Source organism: Ranitomeya variabilis, chromosome 8 (genome assembly GCF_051348905.1).
Source record: "Ranitomeya variabilis isolate aRanVar5 chromosome 8, aRanVar5.hap1, whole genome shotgun sequence".
In the NCBI taxonomy this organism is placed as follows: Eukaryota; Metazoa; Chordata; class Amphibia; order Anura; family Dendrobatidae; genus Ranitomeya; species Ranitomeya variabilis.
The window spans coordinates 215,208,213-215,234,777 of NC_135239.1; the positions used below are offsets into that span (position 1 = coordinate 215,208,213).

Genomic DNA, 26,565 nt, shown 5'->3' on the forward strand with positions numbered 1-26,565 from the left:
CGAGAAGGAGAACCTGCATTGGTGAGATTGAACCAAATTTTTTATTTGAGCACTGGTAACCATGAGCGCTCACATGATGGTATATTGTATGTTTGTCTTAACCTTTTGGTTTTAATATATTAATAACTGTTAAGTTTTCCTGTTAATTTTCAGCTGGCTATGCTGTAAGTTATAGTTCAATTTGGATTGGCCAGACAATTCTGGAACAGGTCATTCTGATCCTTTGTGCTCTATGTTCTGACCATAAGCAGCACTGGCTTCTCCCATTTTATTTTGATCTTTTAGTATACACAAGTCTTTTTCACACGTGCTGTTGCTTAGTTCTATTCCTCCCATTCTTAGATGTAATTTTCGTTTTTCTTGCTCAGATGTAGAATCTTGCATTTCTCCCTGTTAAATCCCATTCTATTAGTCACTATCCATTGTTCAAGCTTATCTAGATTCTTCTGAATCCTTTCTGTCTTCTCTAGTGTTAGCTATCCCTCCTAGCTGTGTGCGGCACATTTACTGGTGGTGTCCATATTCTATGGCACCGGGATCATTGTGTATGTGCAGACAATGTCAGTGTACACGTCAGCAAATCGCTTCATTACCGTGTTCTACGCCGTCATAACGTCCCTGATATATACTCTGAGGAACAAGGAGGTGAAAGGAGCGCTGCGGAAACTCCTAACATGTCCCAACGTGCCGCAGCGGAAAAATGGCAGAATGAGCGGCATCTGCTGATACTGGAATGTTACATCAGGTCTTGTCCTCCAGTCACATCCAGAGCTGCACTAACTATTCTGCTGTTACATCATGTCTTATCTAGTGATGAGCGAGTACTGGTTGCTCGGGTGGTCTCCGAGTATTTGTTAGTGCTCGGAGATTTCGTTTTCATCTCAGCAGCTGAATGATGTACAGCTACTAGCCAGGCTGATTACATGTGGGGATTCCCTAGCAACCAGGCAACCCCCACATGTACTCAGCCTGGCCAGTAGCTGTAAATCATTCAGCTGCTGAGATGAAAACGAAATCTCCGAGCACTAACAAATACTCGGAGACCACCCGAGCAAAGACTACACTTGCTCATCACTATTCTTATCCTCCAGAGCTACCCTCACTATTCTACTGTTACATCACGTCTTATCCTCCATTTACCTCCAGAGCTGCACTCGCTATTCTGCTGTTACATCGTGTCTTATCCTCCAATCACCTCCAGAGCTGCACTCACTATTCTACTGTTACATATTCTATCCTTCAGTCACCTCCAGAGCTGCAGTTACTATTCTATTACATTGTGTCTTATCCTCCATTTACCTCCAGAGCTGCAGTCACTATTCTGCTGTTACATCATGTCTTATCCTCCAGTCACCTCCAGAGCTGCAGCCACTATTCTGCTGTTACATCGTGTCATCCTCCAGTCACCTCCAGAGCTGGACTCACTATTCTGCTGTTACATCGTGTCATCCTCCAGTCACCTCCTGAGCTGCAGTCACTATTCTGCTGTTGCATTGTGTCTTATCCTCCAGTCACCCCCAGAGCTGCAGTGTGTTGAGGGAGGAGTGGTGCCTCTAGACCTGAGCCGGTCCCCTCTGACAGTGCTTGGAGGTCAGTCAGAGATACCAGAGGACGGACGCTCGGGGTTTGCATGTATTGATATTGAAGGCCCTCGGTGTAGATGAGGCTGAGCTCCTCCGGACTGTCCACACCTCGTCCATTAGGCGCCTGTTCACACTGTCCTGTTTTGTGGCTTCATCTCTCACTTTCCTCCTACATTCTCCTCATTCCTGTTGTCCAGGAGTCTCTGGTGTCAGACAAGTGTGAGGTCCATGGGCGGCTCCGCGGTCTCCGCATCCCGAGGCTTCTGTTATCCTTCTATATTACTTCTAAACACTCTTTTTCGGTGGTTACTTTGTATCTCCGTTCATACTGCACCCACACACACAAATGATACACCATTTGAGAGGTAAACTTGCCCCCTTCAGCAAGAAAATAGCCAAATAAACCACACATTCACGATGTGCTCACAAAATACAGTTTAAACATTAATTTTCAAAAACCTGCAGCAAGGAAAAATGACCTGCAGGTGGCACCACACTACCACAAAGCTGCTTACAGACATCACAAACAAATCCTAACATTTGCCTTCAGGCCTTCCACCTTGCTGAACTCCTTGCCCAGCCGATTTCAGGCACATTGGAGGATTGCACACTTCACTGCAGGTGAGTCACTTATGCAAACACATTTGTAAACATGCACTGCCTATTCAACTGCACACTTGCTCTGTTTATACTCCACCGACACACACAAATGATCCACTATTTCAAAGGTCAAATGACCTGCATGTGGCATTTGCCTTGGAGGCTTTCCAGCTTGCCAAAGTGCTTGCCCAGCCTATTTCAGGCACATTGGAGGATTGCACACTTCACTGCAGGTGACTCACAGATGCAAACACATTTGTAAACATGCACTGCTTTTTCGGTGATTACTTTACCTCACACACACAAATAATACAACATTGGAAAGGTAAACTTGCCCCCTTCAGCAAGAAAAGACACAAACAAACCACAAATTCACCATTTGATCAATAAATACAGTTTAAACATTCATTTTCAGAAACCTGCAGAAAAAACCAATAACCTGCAGGTGGCACCACAACCTCAAAACATTTTTTTGGCCTCTACTTATCAAACCAATTTATTGTATTACCAATCTACATATATAAATACCTCTCTATGTTCATCATCTCATTAAATACATTAACATTTGACCAGCTTGATTTTCCTGACATTGTCTGCGCCCCCGACAACCAATGTGCGAATATTTTGCATGGGCCAACTAGTATTTACTAATATTTCTTTGTTGCCTTTTGCTTTTATTCTTTTAGGTTTTGGAACTTTCACTAATAAATGTAGGAGAGATAATGAGGTCATGTGACCAGGCGGCAGGACTCTGACAACCATCGGTGACGACATGACACCTCCTACAGAGTTGTCACCCAGCTTTCTATATGTCTCTTGCTCCTTGCTCACACTGCACTATCTATAGAGGTGTCAGTCTTCACTGCAGCTCTGCCATTCACTTCATGAAGCAGGAGACAGGCAGAACCGATCCGTGGGACTCTAGGGGTCTCGCTGGTGTGAGGTCGAGCCACAAAAAGTTTTATAAATCATTCTGGGACTCGGGTTCCAGTATTTTATCTATTTATAATACAGTTTTGCATTTCTCTCCTTTACAATATTTAGAATTTGCTGTCAGTGAATGAGAATATTCCTGTTTAAAGCTTCTCGCTGCTGAGAGATTGTTACAATGTATCGAGTCTTCTGTGATCACATCGGCAGCACGTTACAATGTATCAGTGCAGTCCCAGGTTCGCTGAGCCTCATCCCCTACAATGATGATGATGACAGAGGATGCGGGAAACGGTTTAATATCCGGTCACAGATTATTTGCCACTTTGTGTTATCACATGTCTATTATCCTCATTACTGTGGGATTGCGAAGACGTCTGATACAATGTATCCGGCTCCCCGGAGGGGGCTGTCTGGGCTGAGGCGGACGTGCTGACAGTGGCCCCGGCGCTGCTCCCCGTGTGGGCCGAAATCACAATCTGGGGTCCTAGAAGTAGAAAATAAACAGTTATGTGGCCGCTGGTTTCCTCCGAGGTCTCTGCAGGTCGGGGGGGAAGAACAGAGGTGCCGCCTGGATATAATAATGTTCTACCTGTGAACGGGGACGACCTTCGCACCAACGTGGAGAGAATCTGCGGATAATCGGACGTCGCTGCTAACAATCTGACCTGAAATTCAAGAGATGAAACAAAGTGAATCTGTCCAATGTCATTAAGGGGGTCCTCCGCCCTCATATGTACCAAAACCTTCTCCTCCCTGTGTTACTCACTGCTTCACTCCACGCTTGCTCCCACATTCGTCCGCTCCTCTTTTATTACTTATTTCACTCTTCCCCTTTCCTCCTCACTATGAATTTTGCTGCCTCATTTCTAATCTCCATTTAGTCTTTGCCAAACCTCTCTGCCATCCACTCAGTCCCAGGTCCCTGTTCCCATGTCCCTGCCATTCTGCTCACCTATCCCTTCCCCTCTACCCCTTTACCTCTAATTCCTCTCCTCTCCTTCTTTTATTCCCCCATTCCTCACCTTCTCTTTTATTTCCCATATTCTTCTCCTTCTTTTATTTCTTATATTCCTCTCCTCTTTTATCCCCCCCATTCCTCTCCTCTCCTTCTTTTATTCCCCCATTTCTCTCCTCTCCTTTTATTCCCCCATTTCTCTCCTCTCCTTCTTTTATTCCCCCATTCCTCTCCTTCTCTTTTATTTCCCCCATTTCTCTCCTCTCATTCTCTTTTATTTCCCCCCATTCCTCTCCTCTTTTATTCCCCCATTCCTCTCTTTCTTTTATTCCCCCATTCCTCTCCTTCTCTTTTATTTCCCCCATTTCTCTCCTCTCATTCTCTTTTATTTCCCCCCATTCCTCACCTTCTCTTTTATTTCCCATATTCTTCTCCTTCCCTTTTATTTCCCATATTCCTCTCTTCTCCCTTTGGCTCTGTCCTTTCCGCTCCTCTTTTATTTCCCCCCTTTCCTCTCCTCTTTTATTCCCTCCATTCCTCTCCTCTCCTTCCCTTTTATTTCCCATATTCCTCTCCTTCCCTTTTATTTCCCCCCCATTCCTCTCCTTCCCTTTTATTAACCATATTCCTCTCCTTCCCTTTTATTAACCATATTCCTCTCCTTCTCTTTTATTTCCCATATTCCTCTTCTCTTTTATTTCCCCCCCATTCCTCTCCTTTCCCTTTTAGATCCTCCATTCCTCTCTTCTCCCTTTGGCTCTGTCCTTTCCTCTCCTCTTTTATTCCCCCCATTCCTCTCCTTTCCTCTCCTGTCTCTTCTGCCTCCTCCATGCTTCCTTAATCCATCTGTTACCATTTTTCGCCAATGTTCTGTTGTCACGACCTACCGATTACCCCGATGGTGCTATTCACCGCCGAGTATCTGCCGTCCACATAAAAGGACTGGTGCAGCGAGTGTCCGCTCGGCATGATGGTCAAATTGGCTCCGATGTCGAGAGGGAAAGTAATTTGTTTACTATTTAATTTCAGAAATCTACAAAACAAAGTCTCAGGCAGAAATCACAGGAAACCGGGAGAAATGTGCAGATGTGAATGAAGATGAATGAATACAAATCATGTAGTGAACAAACACATGAATGAAGATGAAGGAGCAAATACATGAACTCCGGAAAAATTGCAAGTAACGACATAAAGATGAAGGAAAAAGGAAGGAAAAAACAAAGACATGAAAAAATAAATGAATGCAGGAATGATTGTATGTGAAAAATAAAGAACTGAATAAACGGATAAAAACAAATACATATAAAGCATGAGAACCAATATAGAAGAATGAACAAATAATATCAATAATCAGAAAGCGCAGATGAAAGGAGTAAATGTAGGTGAATGAGCAAATAACAAATAACTTATTTGGAAAGTAATGAAAAAATACAAAAACATGAATGAAATGGTACATGTCCTGATCTAGAAGGATGAGATCCCAAAAGATGCGAAATCATAGAAGGCATGAAAGTGAGTGATCAGCAATAGATGATACTTCTGGGGACCTGACTGTGCGTCTACGACATAAACTGAGAAGATACAATAAGATACGAGGCCGAGGAAGTAACGCTGCACAAATAAGAGACATAAGAAAGTCTGTGCTACATATTATCTGGCGCCAAAGGTTAGAAATGGGATCACACGATAGGGGAGAAGAGGCGACATCACCGGAGGGAAAACATCAGATGTAGGAGCAAAAATGAAAAAATCACAGTGATAATATGATATAAATATCTGGTAAAAGAAAAACATCAGAGAATGGATACATAACAGTCAAATGGTAAAAAAGAAAAAATTACCAAGATGAAAGTATTATAAATGGACACAAGGGGGCAGTGAAACTGCAAAAAGTGCAAAATAACAAGCAAGAAATGCAGAAAGAAGAGGCCCAGAGTCTACAGTCACATGACCACAACAAAATGGGAAAAGTAGCTCCTGAATATAGATTAAACATTGCAATTAATGGAAGTTTCTAAATGCAACCTGACAAGAAATCCTCACTACGGTCAAATATATCATAGAAACCCTAACAAAAAACTGAGCTTAACCTCTGAGATGGCGCCAACCCCGACGCACGTCTCCACGTCTTCATCACTTTTCATATATCTGGAGATGTCGCCTCTACGTCTCCATCACCTAATGACATTTTTAGCCTCTTTTAATCATGTTTCTAGTATGTCTGATAAGTATCACAGATTTTGTTGTGTCTCATTTGTGCAGTGTTACTTTCTCGGGGCCGTTTCTTATTGTAGCTTCTCACTTTAAAGTAGAAGGAGGAACAAATAATATAAATAAAGGAGTGAAGAAATTAATGAAGGAGAAATAACTAAATAAAAAAAACAAACAAATAATGAAACAAAGTGCAAATGTAAATAATGATTGAATGAAGGAGAATGAAAAACGAATGAAGAATAAACACTGAAATAAATGAATGAGAAATGAACGAGAAAACGAATGAGTGCAAGGAGGATTGTCTGAGAAAAATACACCAGACAATAATTAAAAAAAGGAAACAGCGAATAGATGCAAGTGCAGAAATGTACAGGAATGAGCAAATAATACAAATGAATGAATGAATGAATGAATGAATGAATGAATGAATGAATGAATGGTGAAAGCAAACAGCAATGACTAATCTTTCAGATATTGATTATGAATGAATAATAATGAAGTAACGAGCCTCATCAGATCCCAAAAGCGGATGTGACCCAGCACTGATCCATGAGGTTACATTGTATCAGGGCTTATATAGAAGCCTCACTGACCCCGGACTTTCGATGGCCGCTGTCCAGTCGTAGAGAGCGACGTGTTCCTCTCGGATTACGGTGATATTATTCGCATTCACGTCGATCTTCAGATGCAAGTTCTTGTTCTGCAGACCAAATCTTACAAAGCTGCCGCCGTCTTCGCTCAGTTTTCCGTTCACTGTGACACCTGGGGAGAGAATGTCGCGCTGCTTTCAAGGATTGCTGACACCGGGGATGATTGGGGGACGCCCTTTAAACACATAGATGTCACCTACCGGCCCGTCCATCGTGATATAAGCTGACAGCAGCACCGTCCGCCTCCGTGATCCTGGCGCAGACTCTGTCCGATTCATCCGGATTTCCTATTATCACGTGGAACGTCTCACACGATGCTGAAAAAAAAAAATTGCGAAATGGGGAGAGGGGTGATGGTTGGCTCCTACTTCATACAGTTTGTGTTTAGGGCCCGAGGGTCAGCGAACGGCAGGGGTCCCATAATCTACATCGTAGGACAACTTCCCCAACAGAAACAACTTACGTGTCGGCGCTGCGTGTGTCACCATCGTCATCCTGGAGAGACCTAGATATCGAGAAGAGAGAAGATGGCAGCGACTTCAGCCACGCTCCGCACAAAACTGCAGAGCCCTCCTCCCTACGCTAGGTGTTCTCCCACCCTCAGTTCTGGGGCTACATTGGTGCCCAACATCGGACACGGTTACAAAGTAACAATTATATAAGGGGACCGTAAAGGGTACGCACCGCGGTCCTGGTCTAAATCTGAAAAAGACATAAATTGTAAATTAGATACAAATTTGTGCAAATCTTTAAAAAAAACTAATTCACAGGAGAATATTAGGGGAGAGGGGAGTACCTACCTTCCGCCATGTCGTGGTGTCCTATAGGGAGAGAAAGAAAGACACAGAATCACACAGAAACACTTTCTAAAGGAGAATCAGACATTTCATCTGGAGAAATCTGGATATATGGCAATGTAACATGGGCCCGGAGACTATATAACAGTATGACATGGGCTTCAACACTATATGGCTGTATAATATGGCCCTGAACACCATATGGTGGTATAGTATGGGCCCAAACACTATATAGCGGTATAACATGGGCCCGGACACTATATGGTAGTATAACATGGGTACAAACACTATATAGCAGTATAATATGGCCCTGGACACCATATGGTGGTATAGTAGGGGCCCAAACACTATATAGCGGTATAACATGGGCCCGGACACTATATGGCAGTATAACATAGGATCGGACACTATATAGGGCTATAACATGGGCTCGGACACTATATGGCAGTATAACATGGGCCCAAACACTATATAGCGGTATAACATGGGCCCGGACACTATATGGCAGTATAACATAGGATCGGACACTATATAGGGCTATAACATGGGCTCGGACACTATATGGCAGTATAACATGGGCCCAAACACTATATAGCGGTATAACATGGGCCCAGACACTATATGGCAGTATAACATGGGATCAAACACTATATAGGGGTATAACATGGGCTCGGACACTATATGGCAGTATAACATGGGCCCAAACACTATATAGCGGTATAACATGGGCCCGGACACTATATGGCAGTATATCATGGGATCGGACACTATATAGCGGTATAACATGGGCCCGGAGACTATATGGTAGTATAACATGGGCCCAAACACTATATAGCGGTATAACATGGGCCCGGAGACTATATAACAGTATGACATGGGCTTCAACACTATATGGCAGTATAATATTGCCCCGGACACCATATGGCAGTATAGTATGGGCCCAAACACTATATAGTGGTATAACATGGGCTCGGACACTATATAGTGGTATAACATGGGCTCGGACACTATATAGTGGTATAACATGGGCTCGGACACTATATGGCAGTATAACATGGGATCGGACACTCTATGGCAGTATAGTATGGGCCCAAACACTATATAGTGGTATAACATGGGCTCGGACACTATATAGTGGTATAACATGGGCCCAAACACTATATAGCGGTATAACATGGGCCCGGACACTATATGGCAGTATATCATGGGATCGGACACTATATAGCGGTATAACATGGGCCCGGAGACTATATGGTAGTATAACATGGGCCCAAACACTATATAGCGGTATAACATGGGCCCGGAGACTATATAACAGTATGACATGGGCTTCAACACTATATGGCAGTATAATATTGCCCCGGACACCATATGGCAGTATAGTATGGGCCCAAACACTATATAGTGGTATAACATGGGCTCGGACACTATATAGTGGTATAACATGGGCTCGGACACTATATAGTGGTATAACATGGGCTCGGACACTATATGGCAGTATAACATGGGATCGGACACTCTATGGCAGTATAGTATGGGCCCAAACACTATATAGTGGTATAACATGGGCTCGGACACTATATAGTGGTATAACATGGGCCCAAACACTATATAGCGGTATAACATGGGCCCGGACACTATATGGCAGTATATCATGGGATCGGACACTATATAGCGGTATAACATGGGCCCGGAGACTATATGGTAGTATAACATGGGCCCAAACACTATATAGCGGTATAACATGGGCCCGGAGACTATATAACAGTATGACATGGGCTTCAACACTATATGGCAGTATAATATTGCCCCGGACACCATATGGCAGTATAGTATGGGCCCAAACACTATATAGTGGTATAACATGGGCTCGGACACTATATAGTGGTATAACATGGGCTCGGACACTATATAGTGGTATAACATGGGCTCGGACACTATATGGCAGTATAACATGGGATCGGACACTCTATGGCAGTATAGTATGGGCCCAAACACTATATAGTGGTATAACATGGGCTCGGACACTATATAGTGGTATAACATGGGCTCGGACACTATATAGTGGTATAACATGGGCTCGGACACTATATTGCAGTGTATGGTGCTGTTATCTGAGCACTATATGTTTTTGTGTTATATTATTTGTTGATATTTCTTGCGCCAAGTTCTTAAAAAATGGTGATTTATGAAATTTGTGAAAAGTAAAGATGCTCTTGATTTTTCACCTTTTTTGTGCGCTTTCAGCACAAAGTCACGTTTTATAAAATGGTGCAAAAATGATTCCCACATATCTGGCGCACATAACAGCGCTCCGGGCGACGCGGGTCTGGAGAACATTCGCAGCACACTTTGTGACTTTCTAAAACGATGCAATTGATGAATTAGGTGAAAACATCTAGAAAATCTAAACGCCGCCCAAAATGGTGAAAATAAAGGGAAAAAATGCCGTTGAGCACATAGGAAACCGAGAAAAGAGCAAAGGAAGAAATAGACATAAATGAAAAAAGAGCGAAAAACACCAAAAACAGGCGAAAAAGACGCAAAAATTAATCAGGCCCTTAATGTTGGTGGCAGTGATGATGGCGCCGGCGGGTGATTCAGGCTTTACGGGACACGTGGGTGCGGGATTATTTACATTATATAAAAAAGGAGAATACGAAGCTCCAGATCTCACCGTAATAGTGCAGCTCCTGTTCTGAAAAGAAATAACACAGGGTTAGATACAGAGCTGACATCGCCGGCTCAGCACTGTCTGCGCACTGCTGCACTGGGAGCTGCTCCACAAAGACCATAAAAATACAATGAAATGTATCATATTCCGCCATACATCACTATCACCTGTGCTCCGCCGAAGGCCCCGCCCCTGCCACACCCACAGACCCGCCCCTGCCACACCCCCAACCCCGCCCCTGCCACACCCAAAGCCCCGCCCCTGCTCAGCAGTAGCACGAGTCTGAGGGAATGTCTGCCCCCATTGTGTCTTTATGTGATTGGATAGTAATGGCCGGTGGCTCAGTGGATAGCACTGCAGCCTTGCAGTGCTGAGGTCCTGGGTTCTAATCCCACCTTGGACAACATCTGCAAGGAGTTTGTATGTTCTCTCTGTGTTTGCGTGGGTTTCCTCAGGGAACTCCGGTTTCCTCCCACATTTCCAAAGACAAACTGTTACTGAACCCCTCAGCACCCAGATTATGTTGTGCAGTTATATGTATGTATTATAGTTTCCATGTGAGAGGCAGGTCCCTAATGCATCAGCCCACAGGCTGCACCCCTGGGCAGAGGGGACAAGATATCCCCCTTCTGACCTCCCCCACCTTTGTAATTCCCACAGTAAATATCGGCAGGCTCCGGCCCCCTGCTGCTATTGTAATGTATGTCTGGCCTGCTGCTGTTCTATTGGCCTGCCCTCTGTATCTGTGTTATATATTCTGTGTGCTGTGAATTAAGGTGCCGTTACACTAAGCAACTTACCAGCGATCGCGACCAGCGACGTGATCGCTGGTAAGTTGCTGTGTGGTCGCTGGGGAGCTGTCACACAGACAGCTCTCTCCAGCGACCAAGCGACTTCGGCATCGCTGAAACTGTCTTCAGCGATGCCGAAGTCCCCATGTAAAAAAAAAAAAAACACTACATACGCACCTTCTGTCGTCCTTCATGTCCCTCGGCGCTTGCCGCACTGACTGTGTCTCAGCGCCGGCCGGCCGTAACAGCGGTGCCCAGCGGTGAACCGCTGTTACTGCAGGTTCACCGCTGGGCTCTGCTTTACGGCCGGACGGCGCTGAGACAGTCAGTACGGCAAGCTCCAGGGGACGTGACGGACAACAGACGGTGAGTATGTAGTGTTTTTTTTTTTTTACTTTTACCATGGTATCCATGGTAAATATCGGGTTACTAAGCGCGGCCCTGCGCTTAGTAACCCGATGTTTACCATGGATACCAGTGAAGACATCGCTGGATCGGCGTCACACACGGCGATCCAGCGGTGTCAGCGGGAGAGTTGCGACGAAAGAAAGTTCGTCCACTCTCCCTGCAACCAGCGATATCCCAGCAGGATCCAGATCGCTGCTGCGTGCCAAACATAGCGATATCGCTATGCAGGACGCTGCAACGTCAAGGATCGCTGGCGATATCGCTGCAACCTCGCCTAGTGTGACGGTACCTTAAAGTGTTGTCACACTGGAAATACGTGGAGAAGCAGTGATCTTTTATATGCGCCCATGTAACCAAGGAATTCCAGCCAGTGTCCTTCATTCAGACTCCAGCCAAAGCAGAGTGGACCTCCTGAAACACGGGGTGGTACTGAAAGAGGTACTCCAGCACAGTAGACCCCGTTACACATACTGATAGGGAATGTAGATTGTGAGCCCCATCAGGGACAGCGATGATAATGTGTGCAAACTGTAAAGCGCTGCGGAATATGTTAGTGCTATATAAAAAAAAATAAAGACAAAGAAAAAATAATGGCCACTGACTGACTCCGACCGCGGGAAATGTAAGATGGGAAATGACTGCTCCGAATTGTAACTTTCCCCCAACACTCAGCAGAGAAGCGCTGCCTGCCATAGAGGGTGGGCTCCTCCTGGTGTGACCCCATTGTTGTGCTCTTCCTCCTCCATCTGCTGCTTTCCCTCTAACTGCATGAAGTCTCTCACATAGAATGAAGCTGCAGCCGCATCTCCCTCCTCTCCCCTCCTCCCGGTCTTCTGTCTGTGGTGACTGAGGAGGGTTGTGAGCAGAGACCCTATAGGAGGAGAGGAGGAACCACAATCTGCTGGTAGGAGAGGAGCAGGACAGTGTCTTACTAATAACTATATACAACACATTGGTAAAACATCTGAACGTTTGTGATCTGACCACGGATCCTGCTCCACTCATGCCCACTGATCCTGCTCCTTCATTCCCACTGATCCTGCTCCTTCATTCCCACTGATCCTGCTCCACTCATGCCCACTGATCCTGCTCCTTCATTCCTACTGATCCTGCTGCACTCATGCCCACTGATCCTGCTCCTTCATTCCCACTGATCCTGCTCCTTCATTCCCACTGATCCTGCTCCACTCATGCCCACTGATCCTGCTCCTTCATTCCCACTGATCCTGCTCCTTCATTCCCACTGATCCTGCTGCACTCATGCCCACTGATCCTGTCCTATTTCCCTTGTGATGCCCACTGTGTTACTGTCTCATTATTGTGCTATAAGCAGTCACCGGATATAACTATCATCACTTACCATAATGGGGGGCATCATCGTCATACAGGGCATCTGAGGGAAGGAAAGCAAATTTGCTAAATCTTCGCATCCATTAACAATTTGTTATATCTTACTAACGACCTACTTACAGCCAAAGCTAACAGACAGTTCTCTATACTCCTCCTCCTAGACCTGTCCTCTGCCTTCGACACAGTTGACCACTGCCTCCTACTACAGATCCTCTCCTCCTTTGGTGTCATACACCTCGTCCTATCCTGGATCTCCTCGTACCTTTCCAACCGCACATTCAGCGTCTCCCACTCCCACACTACCTCCTCATCTCGCCCTCTCTCTGTTGGAGTCCCCCCAAGGCTCTGTTCTAGGACCCTTACTCTTCTCAATCTACACACTTGGCCTGGGACAACTCATAAGGTCCTATGGCTTCCAGTACCACCTCTATGCTGATGACACTCAGATCTACCTCTCTGGCCCAGACGTCACCTCTCTGCTCTCCAGAATCCCGGAGTGTCTATCAGCCATATCCTCCTTCTCCTCTCGCTTCCTCAAGCTCAATGTGGACAAATCTGAACTCATTATCTTTCCTCCATCTCGCATATCTTCCCTACCTGATCTATCTATCAAAATAAATGAAATCACACTTTCCCCAAAATCCGCTGCCTCGGAGTAACCCTGGATTCTGCCCTGTCCTTCAAACCGCACATCCAAGCTCTCGCCACCTCCTGTCGCCTCCAGCTCAAAAATATCTCCAGAAACTGTCCTTTCCTCAACCCTCACTCTACCAAAATGCTTGTGCATGCCCTAATCATCTCCTCTCCTCCACACTTATTCGCTTCTCACTCAATCGCCTCCAAGACTTCTCCCGAATATCCCCATCATCTGCAATTCTGTGCCCCAACACATCCGGTTATTCACCACATTTGGATCCTTCAAAAGAAACCTGAAAACCCATCTCTTCAAGAAAGCTTACAGCCTGTAATGACCACACGGCCACCTCAACACCATCGGAGCTACTGCAACCCTCGACCTACTGTCTCTTCCCCACCATCCTGTAGAATGTAAGCCCGCAAGGGCAGGGTCCTCGCCCCTCTGTATCAGTCTGTAATTGTTAGTTTTGTTTACTCTAAGTGATATCTGTAACTTGTATGTAACCCCTTCTCATGTACAAACCATGGAATCAATGGTGCTACATAAATAAATAATAATATCATGTAACGCACGGTTTGTGGCCCTTGTTGCAGAGGTGAGAGCCAGTAAAGAAGTACTACAAGTTTCAGAAGTATTATTCAAAGGAGAACAAATGCAGGAGATCAGAAACGAGATCGAAATGGCTGGGAAAGAGACTAAGTGGGGAAGAGACAGAGTCCGGAAGAGACAGAGTCCGGAAGAGACAGAGTCCGGAAGAGAAAGAATCCGGAAGAGACAAAGTGCAGAAGAGACAGAGTACGGAAGAGAAAGAGTCCGGAAGAGAAAGAATCCGGAAGAGAAAGAATCCGGAAGAGAGAGAGTGCGGAAGAGACAGAGTACGGAAGAGAAAGAGTCCGGAAGAGAGAGAGTGCGGAAGAGACAAAGTGCAGAAGAGACAGAGTCTGGAAGAGACAAAGTACAGAAGAGAAAGAGTCCGGAAGAGAAAGAATCCGGAAGAGAGAGAGTGCGGAAGAGACAAGAGTACGGAAGAGAAAGAATCCGGAAGAGAGAGAGTGCGGAAGAGACAAAGTGCAGAAGAGACAGAGTCTGGAAGAGACAAAGTACAGAAGAGAAAGAGTCCAGAAGAGAAAGCGTCCGGTAGAGAAAGCGTCCGGAAGAGAAAGCGTCCGGAAGAGAAAGCGTCCGGAAGAGAAAGAATCCGGAAGAGAAAGAATCCGGAAGAGACAAAGTGCAGAAGAGACAGAGTCTGGAAGAGAAAAAGTCCGGAAGAGAAAGAGTCCAGAAGAGAAAGAGTCCGGAAGAGAAAAAGTCCGGAAGAGAAAGAGTCCAGAAGAGACAGAGTCTGGAAGAGACAAAGTGCAGAAGAGACAAAGTGCAGAAGAGACAAAGTGCAGAAGAGACAGAGTCCGGAAGAGACAAAGTGCAGAAGAGACAGAGTCTGGAAGAGAAAAAGTCCGGAAGAGAAAGAGTCCAGAAGAGAAAGAGTCCGGAAGAGAAAAAGTCCGGAAGAGAAAGAGTCCAGAAGAGACAGAGTCCGGAAGAGACAAAGTGCAGAAGAGACAAAGTGCAGAAGAGACAAAGTGCAGAAGAGACAGAGTCCGGAAGAGACAAAGTGCAGAAGAGACAGAGTCTGGAAGAGACAAAGTGCAGAAGAGAAAGAGTCCAGAAGAGAAAGAGTCCGGAAGAGAAAAAGTCCGGAAGAGAAAGAGTCCGGAAGAGCCAGAGTCCGGAAGAGCCAGAGTCCGGAAGAGAAAGAGTCCGGAAGAGAAAGAGTTCGGAAGAGAAAGAGTCCGGAAGAGAAAGAGTGCGGAAACGCACAGGTCATCAAGTAGGAATGAAACTGGCTGGAGACACAGAACTGATACTCAAGCACTGAATGAATGGAGCAGCTGAAATACAGAGAAAACCAGAATGATGAGATGAAGCCGAGCCCTGCAGCCCAGACAGAGGTTGTATGTTTGGTCCTGCAACCCAATCCCCTGCCATTCAATGTGGCTGATCTGGTGTGAACTGAGGCACAAGCCAGAGACGCGGACAATCATCACAGGTACGACAAAAGTGATGGAGAAGCATCAAACGTACAATCAGCCACATCCAGTCCTGAAAGACAAAACACAAACCATGAGCAGGAGATAGTGACCGGGCACATTATACTCTGTATACAGAGGTAAAGGCAAGAAAGAGCAACAGGCTCCACTATGTTGGAAGCTCTAGTGGTGGCTGCAGACAGGATCTTATCCTGTATCTCTGTATACAGGGAGCTCCCCCTAGTGGTGGCTGCTGACAGTATCTTATAATGTATCTCTGTATACAGGGAGCTCCCCCTAGTGGTGGCTGCAGACAGGATCTTATGTATCTCTGTATACAGGGAGCCTCCCCTAGTGGTGGCTGCAGACAGAATCTTATCATGTATCTCTGTATACAGGGAGCTCCCCCTAGTGGTGGCTGCTGACAGGATCTTATCATATATCTCTGTATACAGGGAGCTCCCTCTAGTGGTGGCTGCAGACAGGATCTTATCATATATCTCTGTATACAGGGAGCTCCCCCTAGTGGTGACTGCAGACAGGATCTTATCATGTATCTCTGTATACAGGGAGCTCCCCCTAGTGGTGGCTGCAGACAGGATCTTATCATGCATCTCTGTATACAGGGAGCTCCCCCTAGTGGTGGCTGCAGACAGGATCTCATCATGTATCTCTGTATACAGGGAGCTCCCCCTAGTGGTGGCTGCAGACAGGATCTCGTCATGTATCTGTATACAGTGAGCTCCCCCTAGTGGTGACTGCAGACAGGATCTTATCATGTATCTCTGTATACAGGGAGCTCCCCCTAGTGGTGGCTGCTGACAGGATCTTATCATGTATCTCTGTATACAGGGAGCTCCCCCTAGTGGTGGCTGCTGACAGGATCTTATCATGTATCTCTGTATACAGGGAGCTCCCCCTAGTGGTGGCTGCAGACAGGATCTTATCATGTATCTCTGTATACAGGGAGCTCCCCCTAGTGGTGGCTGCAGACAGGATCTTATCATGTATCTCTGTATACAGGGAGCTCCCCCTAGTGGTGACTGCAGACAGGATCTCATCATGTATCTCTGTATACAGGGAGCTCCCCCTAGTGGTGGCTGCAGACAGGATCTTATCATGTATCTCTGTATACAGGGAGCTCCCCCTAGTGGTGACTGCAGACAGGATCTCATCATGTATCTCTGTATACAGGGAGCTCCCCCTAGTGGTGGCTGCTGACAGGATCTTATCATGTATCTCTGTATACAGGGAGCTCCCCCTAGTGGTGGCTGCTGACAGGATCTTATCATGTATCTCTGTATACAGGGAGCTCCCCCTAGTGGTGGCTGCAGACAGGATCTCATCATGTATCTCTGTATACAGGGAGCTCCCCCTAGTGGTGGCTGCTGACAGGATCTTATCATGTATCTCTCTATACAGGGAGCTCCCCCTAGTGGTGGCTGCAGACAGGATCTTATCATGTATCTCTGTATACAGGGAGCTCCCCCTAGTGGTGACTGCAGACAGGATCTCATCATGTATCTCTATATACAGGGAGCTCCCCCTAGTGGTGGCTGCAGACAGAATCTTATCATGTATTTCTGTATACAGGGAGCTCCCCCTAGTGGTGGCTGCAGACAGGATCTTATCATGTATCTGTGTATACAGGGAGCTCCCCCTAGTGGTGGCTGCAGACAGGATCTCATCATGTATCTCTGTATACAGGGAGCTCCCCCTAGTGGTGGCTGCAGACAGGATCTTATCATGTATCTCTGTATACAGGGAGCTCCCCCTAGTGGTGGCTGCAGACTGGATCTTATCATGTATCTCTGTATACAGGGAGCTCCCCCTAGTGGTGGCTGCAGACAGGATCTTATCATGTATCTCTGTATACAGGGAGCTCCCCCTAGTGGTGACTGCAGACAGGATCTCATCATGTTTCTCTGTATACAGGGAGCTCCCCCTAGTGGTGACTGCAGACAGGATCTTATCATGTATCTCTGTATACAGGGAGCTCCCCCTAGTGGTGGCTGCAGACAGGATCTTATCATGTATCTGTGTATACAGGGAGCTCCCCCTAGTGGTGGCTGCAGACAGGATCTTATCATGTATCTCTGTATACAGGGAGCTCCCCCTAGTGGTGGCTGCAGACAGGATCTTATCATGTATCTCTGTATACAGGGAGCTCCCCCTAGTGGTGACTGCAGACAGGATCTTATCATGTATCTCTGTATACAGGGAGCTCCCCCTAGTGGTGACTGCAGACAGGATCTTATCATGTATCTGTGTATACAGGGAGCTCCCCCTAGTGGTGGCTGCAGACAGGATCTTATCATGTATCTCTGTATACAGGGAGCTCCCCCTAGTGGTGGCTGCAGACAGGATCTTATCATGTATCTCTGTATACAGGGAGCTACCCCTAGTGGTGACTGCAGACAGGATCTTATCATGTATCTCTGTATACAGGGAGCTACCCCTAGTGGTGACTGCAGACAGGATCTTATCATGTATCTCTGTATACAGGGAGCTCCCCCTAGTGGTGGCTGCAGACAGACTCTTATCATGTATCTCTGTATACAGGGAGCTCCCCCTAGTGCTGACTGCAGACAGGATCTTATCATGTATCTCTGTATACAGGGAGCTCCCCCTAGTGGTGGCTGCAGACAGACTCTTATCATGTATCTCTGTATACAGGGAGCTCCCCCTAGTGGTGGCTGCAGACAGGATCTTATCACGTATCTCTGTATACAGGGAGCTCCCCCTAAAGGAGACTGCAGACAGGATCTTATCATGTATCTCTGTATACAGGGATCTCCCCCTAGTGGTGGCTGCAGACAGGATCTTATCATGTATCTCTGTATACAGGGAGCTCCCCCTAGTGGTGGCTGCAAACAGGATCTTATCATGTATCTCTGTATACAGGGAGCTCCCCCTAGTGGTGGCTGCAGACAGGATCTTATTATGTATCTCTGTATACAGGGAGCTCCTCCTAGTGGTGACTGCAGACAGGATCTTATCATGTATCTCTGTATACAGGGAGCTCCCCCTAGTGGTGGCTGCAGACAGGATCTTATCATGTATCTCTGTATACAGGGAGCTCCCCCTAGTGGTGGCTGCAGACAGGATCTTATCATGTATCTCTGTATACAGGGAGCTCCCCCTAGTGGTGGCTGCAGACAGGATCTTATCATGTATCTCTGTATACAGGGAGCTCCCCCTAGTGGTGGCTGCAGACAGGATCTTATCATGTGTCTCTGTACACAGGGAGCTCCCCCTAGTGGTGATTGCAGACAGGATCTTATCATGTATCTCTGTATACAGGGAGCTCCCCCTAGTGGTGGCTGCAGACAGGATCTTATCATATATCTCTGTATACAGGGAGCTCCCCCTAGTGGTGACTGCAGACAGGATCTTATCATGTATCTCTGTATACAGGGAGCTCCCCCTAGTGGTGACTGCAGACAGGATCTTATCATATATCTCTGTATACAGGGAGCTCCCCCTAGTGGTGACTGCAGACAGGATCTTATCATGTATCTCTGTATACAGGGAGCTCCCCCTAGTGGTGGCTGCAGACAGGATCTTACGTATCTCTATACAGGGAGCTCCCCCTAGTGGTGGCTTTCAGCATGCTGTCTGTGTAAAGGCACAATGAAGAGTGGGTATAGTGGAAATAATGAGAATGAAACAGAGGGTGAATGAGGGGCAATAGGTTGGCGGTGGTGCCATTACTCCTGAGTGTTCGGGAACCATGGAAACATTTAGAGGTCTGATCCATATTTGCTCTCACCTTGTTCTTTCGGCTTATTTGCAATCAGCTCATCTGACTTCTCCTCTGATGGGGTCACTACCATGGATGTTAATGGTGTCACAAAATTATACTTCAGTGATAAGTCCAGAGCCTTCGCTGTTATCTTCCTTTTATCTTCCCCTTCAGCTGCAATTCTGCAAACAAGAAACATTATGTTTGCTTCATTATAAGGCTCCATGATGAGGAGATGACCTGATGATCAGCTGCAGGTCTTCTGTTGTCCTGCAGCGCCACCGCAGGCGATAAGATGAATTACACCGTTGTCTTTGGAATCAATGGTCTGTCAGTGTACAGAGGAGCCGGGTCCCCCAGGGGGCGCTCTGTTTGGCAGCATAGACAATATACTTAGGTAGTGAGAGGGTATACAGAGGTGTAGACGGCTCGTACTGTGCGCTCAGCAGCTGCTCTATGGTCAGATAGGCCCACAGTCTCTCGGTGAAGTCTCCATAGATATACCGCAGCTCTCCGGACACCTCGTCCTCCTCCTGCACCGGCGCCTCCACAGTCTCGGAGAACGGCTGGGAAAGCTTCATGAAAAGGAGAAATCATCCAGTTAGATATTTATTGATATGACTGTTACGTCTGATGCGCTGTCATCTAGCAGTATATACATGTGGTGCTGCCGAGTCGGGGACACAACGAAGAAAGGTGCGACATGGGAGGCACTTATCTAATTATCTACAAAGGGTGGGGTCAGTTATCACATTATCCTCAGGGGTTGGGTCATTGTGATATCATTATCATCAGTGGGCGGGGTCAGTTTAAGCTCATTACCATCGCTGTGCATGGTCAGTGTTAGCTCACTATCCCCAGGGGTGGGGTCAGTGATAGCTCACTATCCCCAGGGGTGGGGTCAGTGTTATCTCATTATCCTCAGGGGTGGGGTCAGTGTTATCTCATTATCCTCAGGGGTGAGGTCAGTGTCATCTCATTATCTACAGGGGTGGGGTCAGTGTTATCTCATTATCCTCAGGGGTGGGGTCAGTGTTATCTCATTATCCTCAGGGGTGAGGTCAGTGTTATCTCATTATCTACAGGGGTGAGGTCAGTGTTATCTCATTATCTACAGGGGTGGGGTCAGTGTTATCTCATTATCTACAGGGGTGGGGTCAGTGTTATCTCATTATCCTCAGGGGTGAGGTCAGTGTTATCTCATTATCTACAGGGGTGGGGTCAGTGTTATCTCATTATCCTCAGGGGTGGGGTCAGTGTTATCTCATTATCTACAGGGGTGAGGTCAGTGTTATCTCATTATCCTCAGGGGTGGGGTCAGTGTTATCTCATTATCCTCAGGGGTGGGGTCAGTGTTATCTCACTATCTACAGAGGTGGTGTCAGTGTTATCTCATTATCCTCAGGGGTGGGGTCAGTGTTACATAGTTACATAGTTATTAAGGTTGAAGGAAGACTGTAAGTCCATCTAGTTCAACCCATAGCCTAACCTAACATGCCCTAACATGTTGATCCAGAGGAAGGCAAAAAAAAACCATGTGGCAAAGAGTAAGCTCCACATTGGGGAAAAAAATTCCTTCCCGACTCCACATACGGCAGTCAGACTAGTTCCCTGGATCAACGCCCTATCAAGGAATCTAGTGTATATACCCTGTAACATTATACTTTTCCAGAAAGGTATCCAGTCCCCTCTTAAATTTACGTACTGAATCACTCATTACAACATCATACAGCAGAGAGTTCCATAGTCTCACTGCTCTTACAGTAAAGAATCCGCGTCTGTTATTATGCTTAAACCTTCTTTCCTCCAGGCGTAGAGGATGCCCCCTTGTCCCTGTCTCAGGTCTATGATTAAAAAGATTTCCTCATTGTCTACAGGGGTGAGGTCAGTGTTATCTCATCATCCTCAGGCGTGGGGTCAGTGTTAGCTCATAATCAGAGGTGGTGTCAGTGTTATCTCATTATCCTCAGGGGTGAGGTCAGTATTAGCTCATGATCCTCAGGGGTGGGGTCAGTAATATATCATTATCATCAATGGGGAGGGTCAGTGTAAGCTCATTACCATCGTTGTGCATGGTCAGTGTTAGCGCACTATCCTCAGGGGTGAGGTCACTTATCTCATTATCCTCAGGGGCGGGGTCAGTGTTAGCTCATGATCCTCAAGAATTGGGTTAGTGTTAGCTCATTATAATCAGGGGAGTGGTCAGTGTTATTTCGTTATTCTCAGGGGTGGGATCAGTGTTATCTCATTATCCTCATGGGTGGGTTCAGTGTTATCTCATTATCCTCATGGGCCAGGTCAGTGTTATCTCATTATCATCAGTGGGCGGGGTCAGTGTAAGGTCATTACCATCATTGTGTATGGTCAGTGTTGGCTCATTATCCTCAGGGGTGGGGTCAGTGTTCGCGCATGATCCTCAGGGGTGGGGGTCAGTGTTAGCTCATTATCCTCAGGGGTCAGTGTTTGCTCATTACATCAGTGGGCGGGGTCCGTTTTAGCTCGTTATCCTCAATGGAGGGGGTCAGTGTTATCTTCTCATGGGTGGTGTCCGTATTAGCTCATTATCCTCAAGGGTGATGTCAGTGTTTTGTTGTTATCCTCAGAGGTGGGGTCAGTGTTATATCATCAGTGGGTGGAATCAGTGTTATCTCGTTATCCTCAGGGGTGGGGTCAGTTATCTCATTATCCTCAGTTGTGGGGTCAGCGTTCTCTCATTATCCTCAGGGGTGGGGTCAGTATTATCTTATTATCAGGCGGTGGGGTTAGTGTTATATCATCAGTGGGTGGAGTCAGTGTTATCTCATTATCCTCAGGGGCGGGTTCAGTGTTATATAATCATCCTCATGGGCGGGGTCAGTGTTATCTCATTATCCTCATGGAGCGGAGTCAGCAGAGCATCCATTTTCACCTACAGACACTTTTCTCCGCAGACCCTGCACTGTAGATAGAGGCAGCACAATATGGCGCCACTACAGGCCATTTCTCTTCTCAGATTTCCAGTACATCACTGGACATCAGTGACTCCTGGCAGCAGCGGATGTCGGACTCACACCCTGGGCTTTCACTTCGGCCGTCACGGTCTCCGCGCTGCTGTTGGCTATCTGGCCGGCTACGATGATTTCAGATCCCTGATAATAATGTCTGAAGCGGCTCCTGGTCACATGATCGGCTGAGTTTTCCAGGTACTGCAGCTCGATGTCCAGCAGCATGGGGTTCGCCACTTCATTGTAGAAGCCCTGGAAGAAGAGGAGAGTGGGGGTTATAGTCCTGGTGACCTGCTGGGATTATGCTGGGTGTTATGGGGCCCCTGACATCTTCTTTGGGGGCCAAATTCACAAATGACCCCAAATAAGTGTTAGAATGAAGGTCCCCTAGGAGGAGCTAGGTCCTTCTGGTCGGGCCGGTCACCTGGAGCTGCAGAGCGGAGTCGGAATCCTCATATATGCGACGCGACAAACCTCCGTTCTCTAAAGCCAATTTCTCCAAAAAGTTGAAGTCCACGCTGCTGCCAAATCCCAAGCAGTAGAGCGAGGCGCGGCCGTCCAGAGAGCGACGCACGTTGTCTACGATCTTCTTGTGGTCGGTGGTCCCTGTAAAGTAACCGGGATCATAATCAGGGCGACAACCCGACACCAGGACAACATGGCCGCCACCTTATACCGGACAAACACCAGAACGAATGATGGACCGAGGGGGCAGAGGACATGAGGAGGGTCATTCCAGGCAGGACTGAGGGGTGCAGAGGACATGATGGGGGTCATTCCAGGCAGGATCGAGGGGTGCAGAGGACATGATGGGGGTCATTCCAGGCAGGATCGAGGGGTGCAGAGGACATGATGGGGATCATTCTAAGCAGAATCGAGGGGTCCAGAGGACATGATGGAGGTCATTCCAGGCAGGATCGAGGGGTCCAGAGGACATGATGGGGGTCATTCTAGGCAGAATCGAGGGGTCCAGAGGACATGATGGAGGTCATTCCAGGCAGGATCGAGGGGTCCAGAGGACATGATGGGGGTCATTCCAGGCAGGATCGAGGGGTCCAGAGGACATGATGGGGGTCATTCCAGGCAGGATCGAGGGGTGCAGAGGACATGAGGGGGGTCATTCCAGGCAGGATCGAGGGGTGCAGAGGACATGATGGGGGTCATTCCAGTCAGGATCGAGTGGTGCAGAGGACATGATGGGGGTCATTCCAGGCAGGATCGTGGGGTGCAGAGGACATGATGGAGGTCATTCTAGGCAGAATCGAGGGGTCCAGAGGACATGATGGAGGTCATTCCAGGCAGGATCGAGGGGTCCAGAGGACATGATGGGGGTCATTCTAGGCAGAATCGAGGGGTCCAGAGGACATGATGGAGGTCATTCCAGGCAGGATCGAGGGGTCCAGAGGACATGATGGGGGTCATTCCAGGCAGGATCGAGGGGTCCAGAGGACATGATGGGGGTCATTCCAGGCAGGATCGAGGGGTGCAGAGGACATGAGGGGGGTCATTCCAGGCAGGATCGAGGGGTGCAGAGGACATGATGGGGGTCATTCCAGTCAGGATCGAGTGGTGCAGAGGACATGATGGGGGTCATTCCAGGCAGGATCGTGGGGTGCAGAGGACACGATAGGGGTCATTCCAGGCAGGATCGTGGGGTGCAGAGGACATGATGGGGATCATTCCAGGCAGGATCGTGGGGTGCAGAGGACATGATGGGGATCATTCTAGGCAAGATAAAGGGGTGCAGATAACATGATGGGGTCATTCTAGGCAAGATTGAGGGGTGCAGAGGACATGATGGGGGTCATTCCAGTCAGGACTGAGGGGTGCAGAGGACATGATGGAGGTCATTCCAGGCAGGATCATGGGGTGCAGAGGACATGATGGGAGTCATTCTAGGCAAGATCGAGGGGTGCAGAGGACATGATGGGGTCATTCCAGGCAGGACTGAGGGGTGCAGAGGACTTGCCTGTCACAATTCATGACAGACCAAAGTGGAGCAGACGGGGATCTTTCCAGGCAGGACTCACTCACCGGATGTGGGTTCCCCATCAGAGAGGAATAATATCATGGAGGCGCTCATTGGGGGCAGTGCGTTGTTGATGGTGGCGTTAGTGAGTATCTTTGCTGCAGTCAGCAGCGCCTTATTGATGTCTGTCCCTGCAGAGGAACATGAGAAAGGGTTAATGGTAAACTATGACCCCCTAAAATATTAGCGTCCCAGTTGTCTGGACCCTTCGTGTACAGAGGATCCGTCCGGTTTCCTGACCTATCTGCTTTATTAAATACTTGCACAAAGCAGAATTATCAGAAAAGCTGCTGCAGAATTCTTACATCAATATGAGGTTAGTGGGGTCCGACCTTCCGGACCCCCATCAATGACTTCTGCCGCTCCTAACCCTGCCTGCTCCTCGGACCCTTGGCTCACCTCCTCTTGCCGTCATCTTCTCCACGAACTCCTTGGCCAGTTTGATGTTTTCCGCGGTGGCTCTGACGAGACTTTCCTTCCACTTTTCGATTTTATCATCAAATATAAGAATTCCTATATAATCCTCGTGCGGCATCTCCTCCAGGATCCTGGTGAAGGCTTCGTAGGTCTATAGGCAGCAATGACAGAAGGGCGGTTCTGTCCTGTTGTGTCATTGGGGCGGGGGGATACGACCGGTCTGTGGGGGGCGATCCCCGGGTACAGCCCGGGGGGCACCATCCTTACCTGTTTGATCTTGTTTCCGTGCATTGACCCGCTGTGATCAATGACAAACAGCACATTCTTTGGTAAACGCTTCAGGTTGGCCGGAGCAAAGTAATGAACAAAGTATCCATTGATGATCTAGGAGAAACAAAGGGAAAAGTAACAAAGTAACGATCCGATGTAACAGAAAGCAGTCAGCAGTCACCTGCACTTTCCCAGCAGAAGATTCCCTCTTCACATCATACGTTATCCTGAGATCCCCGTCCAGAAGAGTCGCCCCGCAATCCGGACATCGGCGCTGCTGCTGGAGGCTCGGCTTAAATTCTATATGGGCCTGAAAATAGGAGGAAAAGTGCAGCCAATAAGGAAATATCTCTCTGCTATACATTGTGTGCTCCTAGCCTGCACCGTCTCTCCTGCACCGTCTCTCCTGCACCACCCCTCCTGCACCATCTCTCCTGCAGCATCCCTCCTGCACCGTTCCCTCCTGCAGCGTCCCTCCTGCAGCATCTCTCCTGCACCATCCCTCCTGCACCGTCTCTCCTGCAGCATCCCTCCTGCAGCATCTCTCCTGCAGCGTCCCTCCTGCACAGTCCTCCCTGCACCACCCCTCCTGCACAGTCCTCCCTGCACCACCCCTCCTGCAGTCCTCCGTGCACCACCCCTCCTGCACTGTCCTCCTTGCACCACCCCTCCTGCACAGTCTTCCCTCCATCATCTCTTCTGCAGTTCTCCCTGCACCACCCCTCCTGCACAGTCCTCCCTGCACCGTCTCTCCTGCACCACCCCTCCTGCACCGTCTCTCCTGCAGCATCCCTCCTGCACCATCTCTCCTGCACCACCCCTCCTGCAGCATCCCTCCTGCACCGTTCCCTCCTGCAGCGTCTCTCCTGCACCATCCCTCCTACAGCATCCCTCCTGCAGCGTCCCTCCTGCACAGTCCTCCCTGCACCACCCCTCCTGCACAGTCCTCCCTGCACCATCTCTCCTGCAGTCCTCCGTGCACCACCCCTCCTGCACAGTCCTCCCTCCACCACCCCTCTTGCACAGTCCTCCCTGCACCACCCCTCCTGCACAGTCTTCCCTCCATTTCTTCTGCAGTCCTCCCAGCACCACCCCTCCTGCACAGTCCTCCCTGCACCTCCCCTCCTGTACAGTTCTCCCTGCACCACCCCTCCTGCACAGTCTTCCCTCCATCATCTCTCCTGCACAATCCTCCCTGCACCACCCCTCCTGCAGTCCTCCCTCCATCATCTCTCCTGCACAATCCTCCCTGCACCACCCCTCCTGCACTGTCCTCCCTGCACCACCCCTCCTGCACAGTCTTCCCTCCATCATCTCTCCTGCACAGTCCTCTCTCCACCACCCCTTCTGCAGTCCTCCCTGCACCTCCCCTCCTGCACAGTTCTCCCTTCATCATCTCTCCTGCACAGTCCTCTCTCCACCACCCCTTCTGCAGTCCTCCCTGCACCACCCCTTCTGCAGTCGTCCCTGCACCACCCCTCCTGCACAGTCCTCCCTCCAT

General features: G+C 48.0%; 1 protein-coding gene across 2 annotated transcripts in view; it reads right to left on the minus strand.

The window, feature by feature from the left end:
* Positions 1–2,549: 2,549 nt before the first annotated feature.
* The window catches only part of LOC143787854 (inter-alpha-trypsin inhibitor heavy chain H3-like), a 31,715-nt gene continuing 7,699 nt past the window's right edge, over positions 2,550–26,565 (minus strand). The window contains exons 6-24 of one of the 2 annotated variants that reach the window (XM_077276962.1): positions 25,246–25,374; positions 25,062–25,178; positions 24,777–24,945; positions 24,383–24,508; positions 22,773–22,954; positions 22,415–22,600; positions 19,800–19,939; positions 19,392–19,546; positions 15,675–15,692; positions 12,966–12,998; positions 10,410–10,430; positions 7,736–7,756; positions 7,620–7,637; positions 7,399–7,440; positions 7,136–7,252; positions 6,879–7,047; positions 4,959–5,104; positions 3,706–3,781; positions 2,550–3,600 (exon numbers count right to left, since the gene is read on the minus strand). In XM_077276962.1, the coding sequence (XP_077133077.1) occupies positions 3,468–3,600; positions 3,706–3,781; positions 4,959–5,104; positions 6,879–7,047; positions 7,136–7,252; positions 7,399–7,440; positions 7,620–7,637; positions 7,736–7,756; positions 10,410–10,430; positions 12,966–12,998; positions 15,675–15,692; positions 19,392–19,546; positions 19,800–19,939; positions 22,415–22,600; positions 22,773–22,954; positions 24,383–24,508; positions 24,777–24,945; positions 25,062–25,178; positions 25,246–25,374 (1,998 nt within the window). In that variant the 3' untranslated portion in view covers positions 2,550–3,467. The remainder of the gene's footprint in view (positions 3,601–3,705; positions 3,782–4,958; positions 5,105–6,878; positions 7,048–7,135; positions 7,253–7,398; positions 7,441–7,619; positions 7,638–7,735; positions 7,757–10,409; positions 10,431–12,965; positions 12,999–15,674; positions 15,693–19,391; positions 19,547–19,799; positions 19,940–22,414; positions 22,601–22,772; positions 22,955–24,382; positions 24,509–24,776; positions 24,946–25,061; positions 25,179–25,245; positions 25,375–26,565) is intronic. The other variant, XM_077276963.1, reaches the window with a different exon arrangement.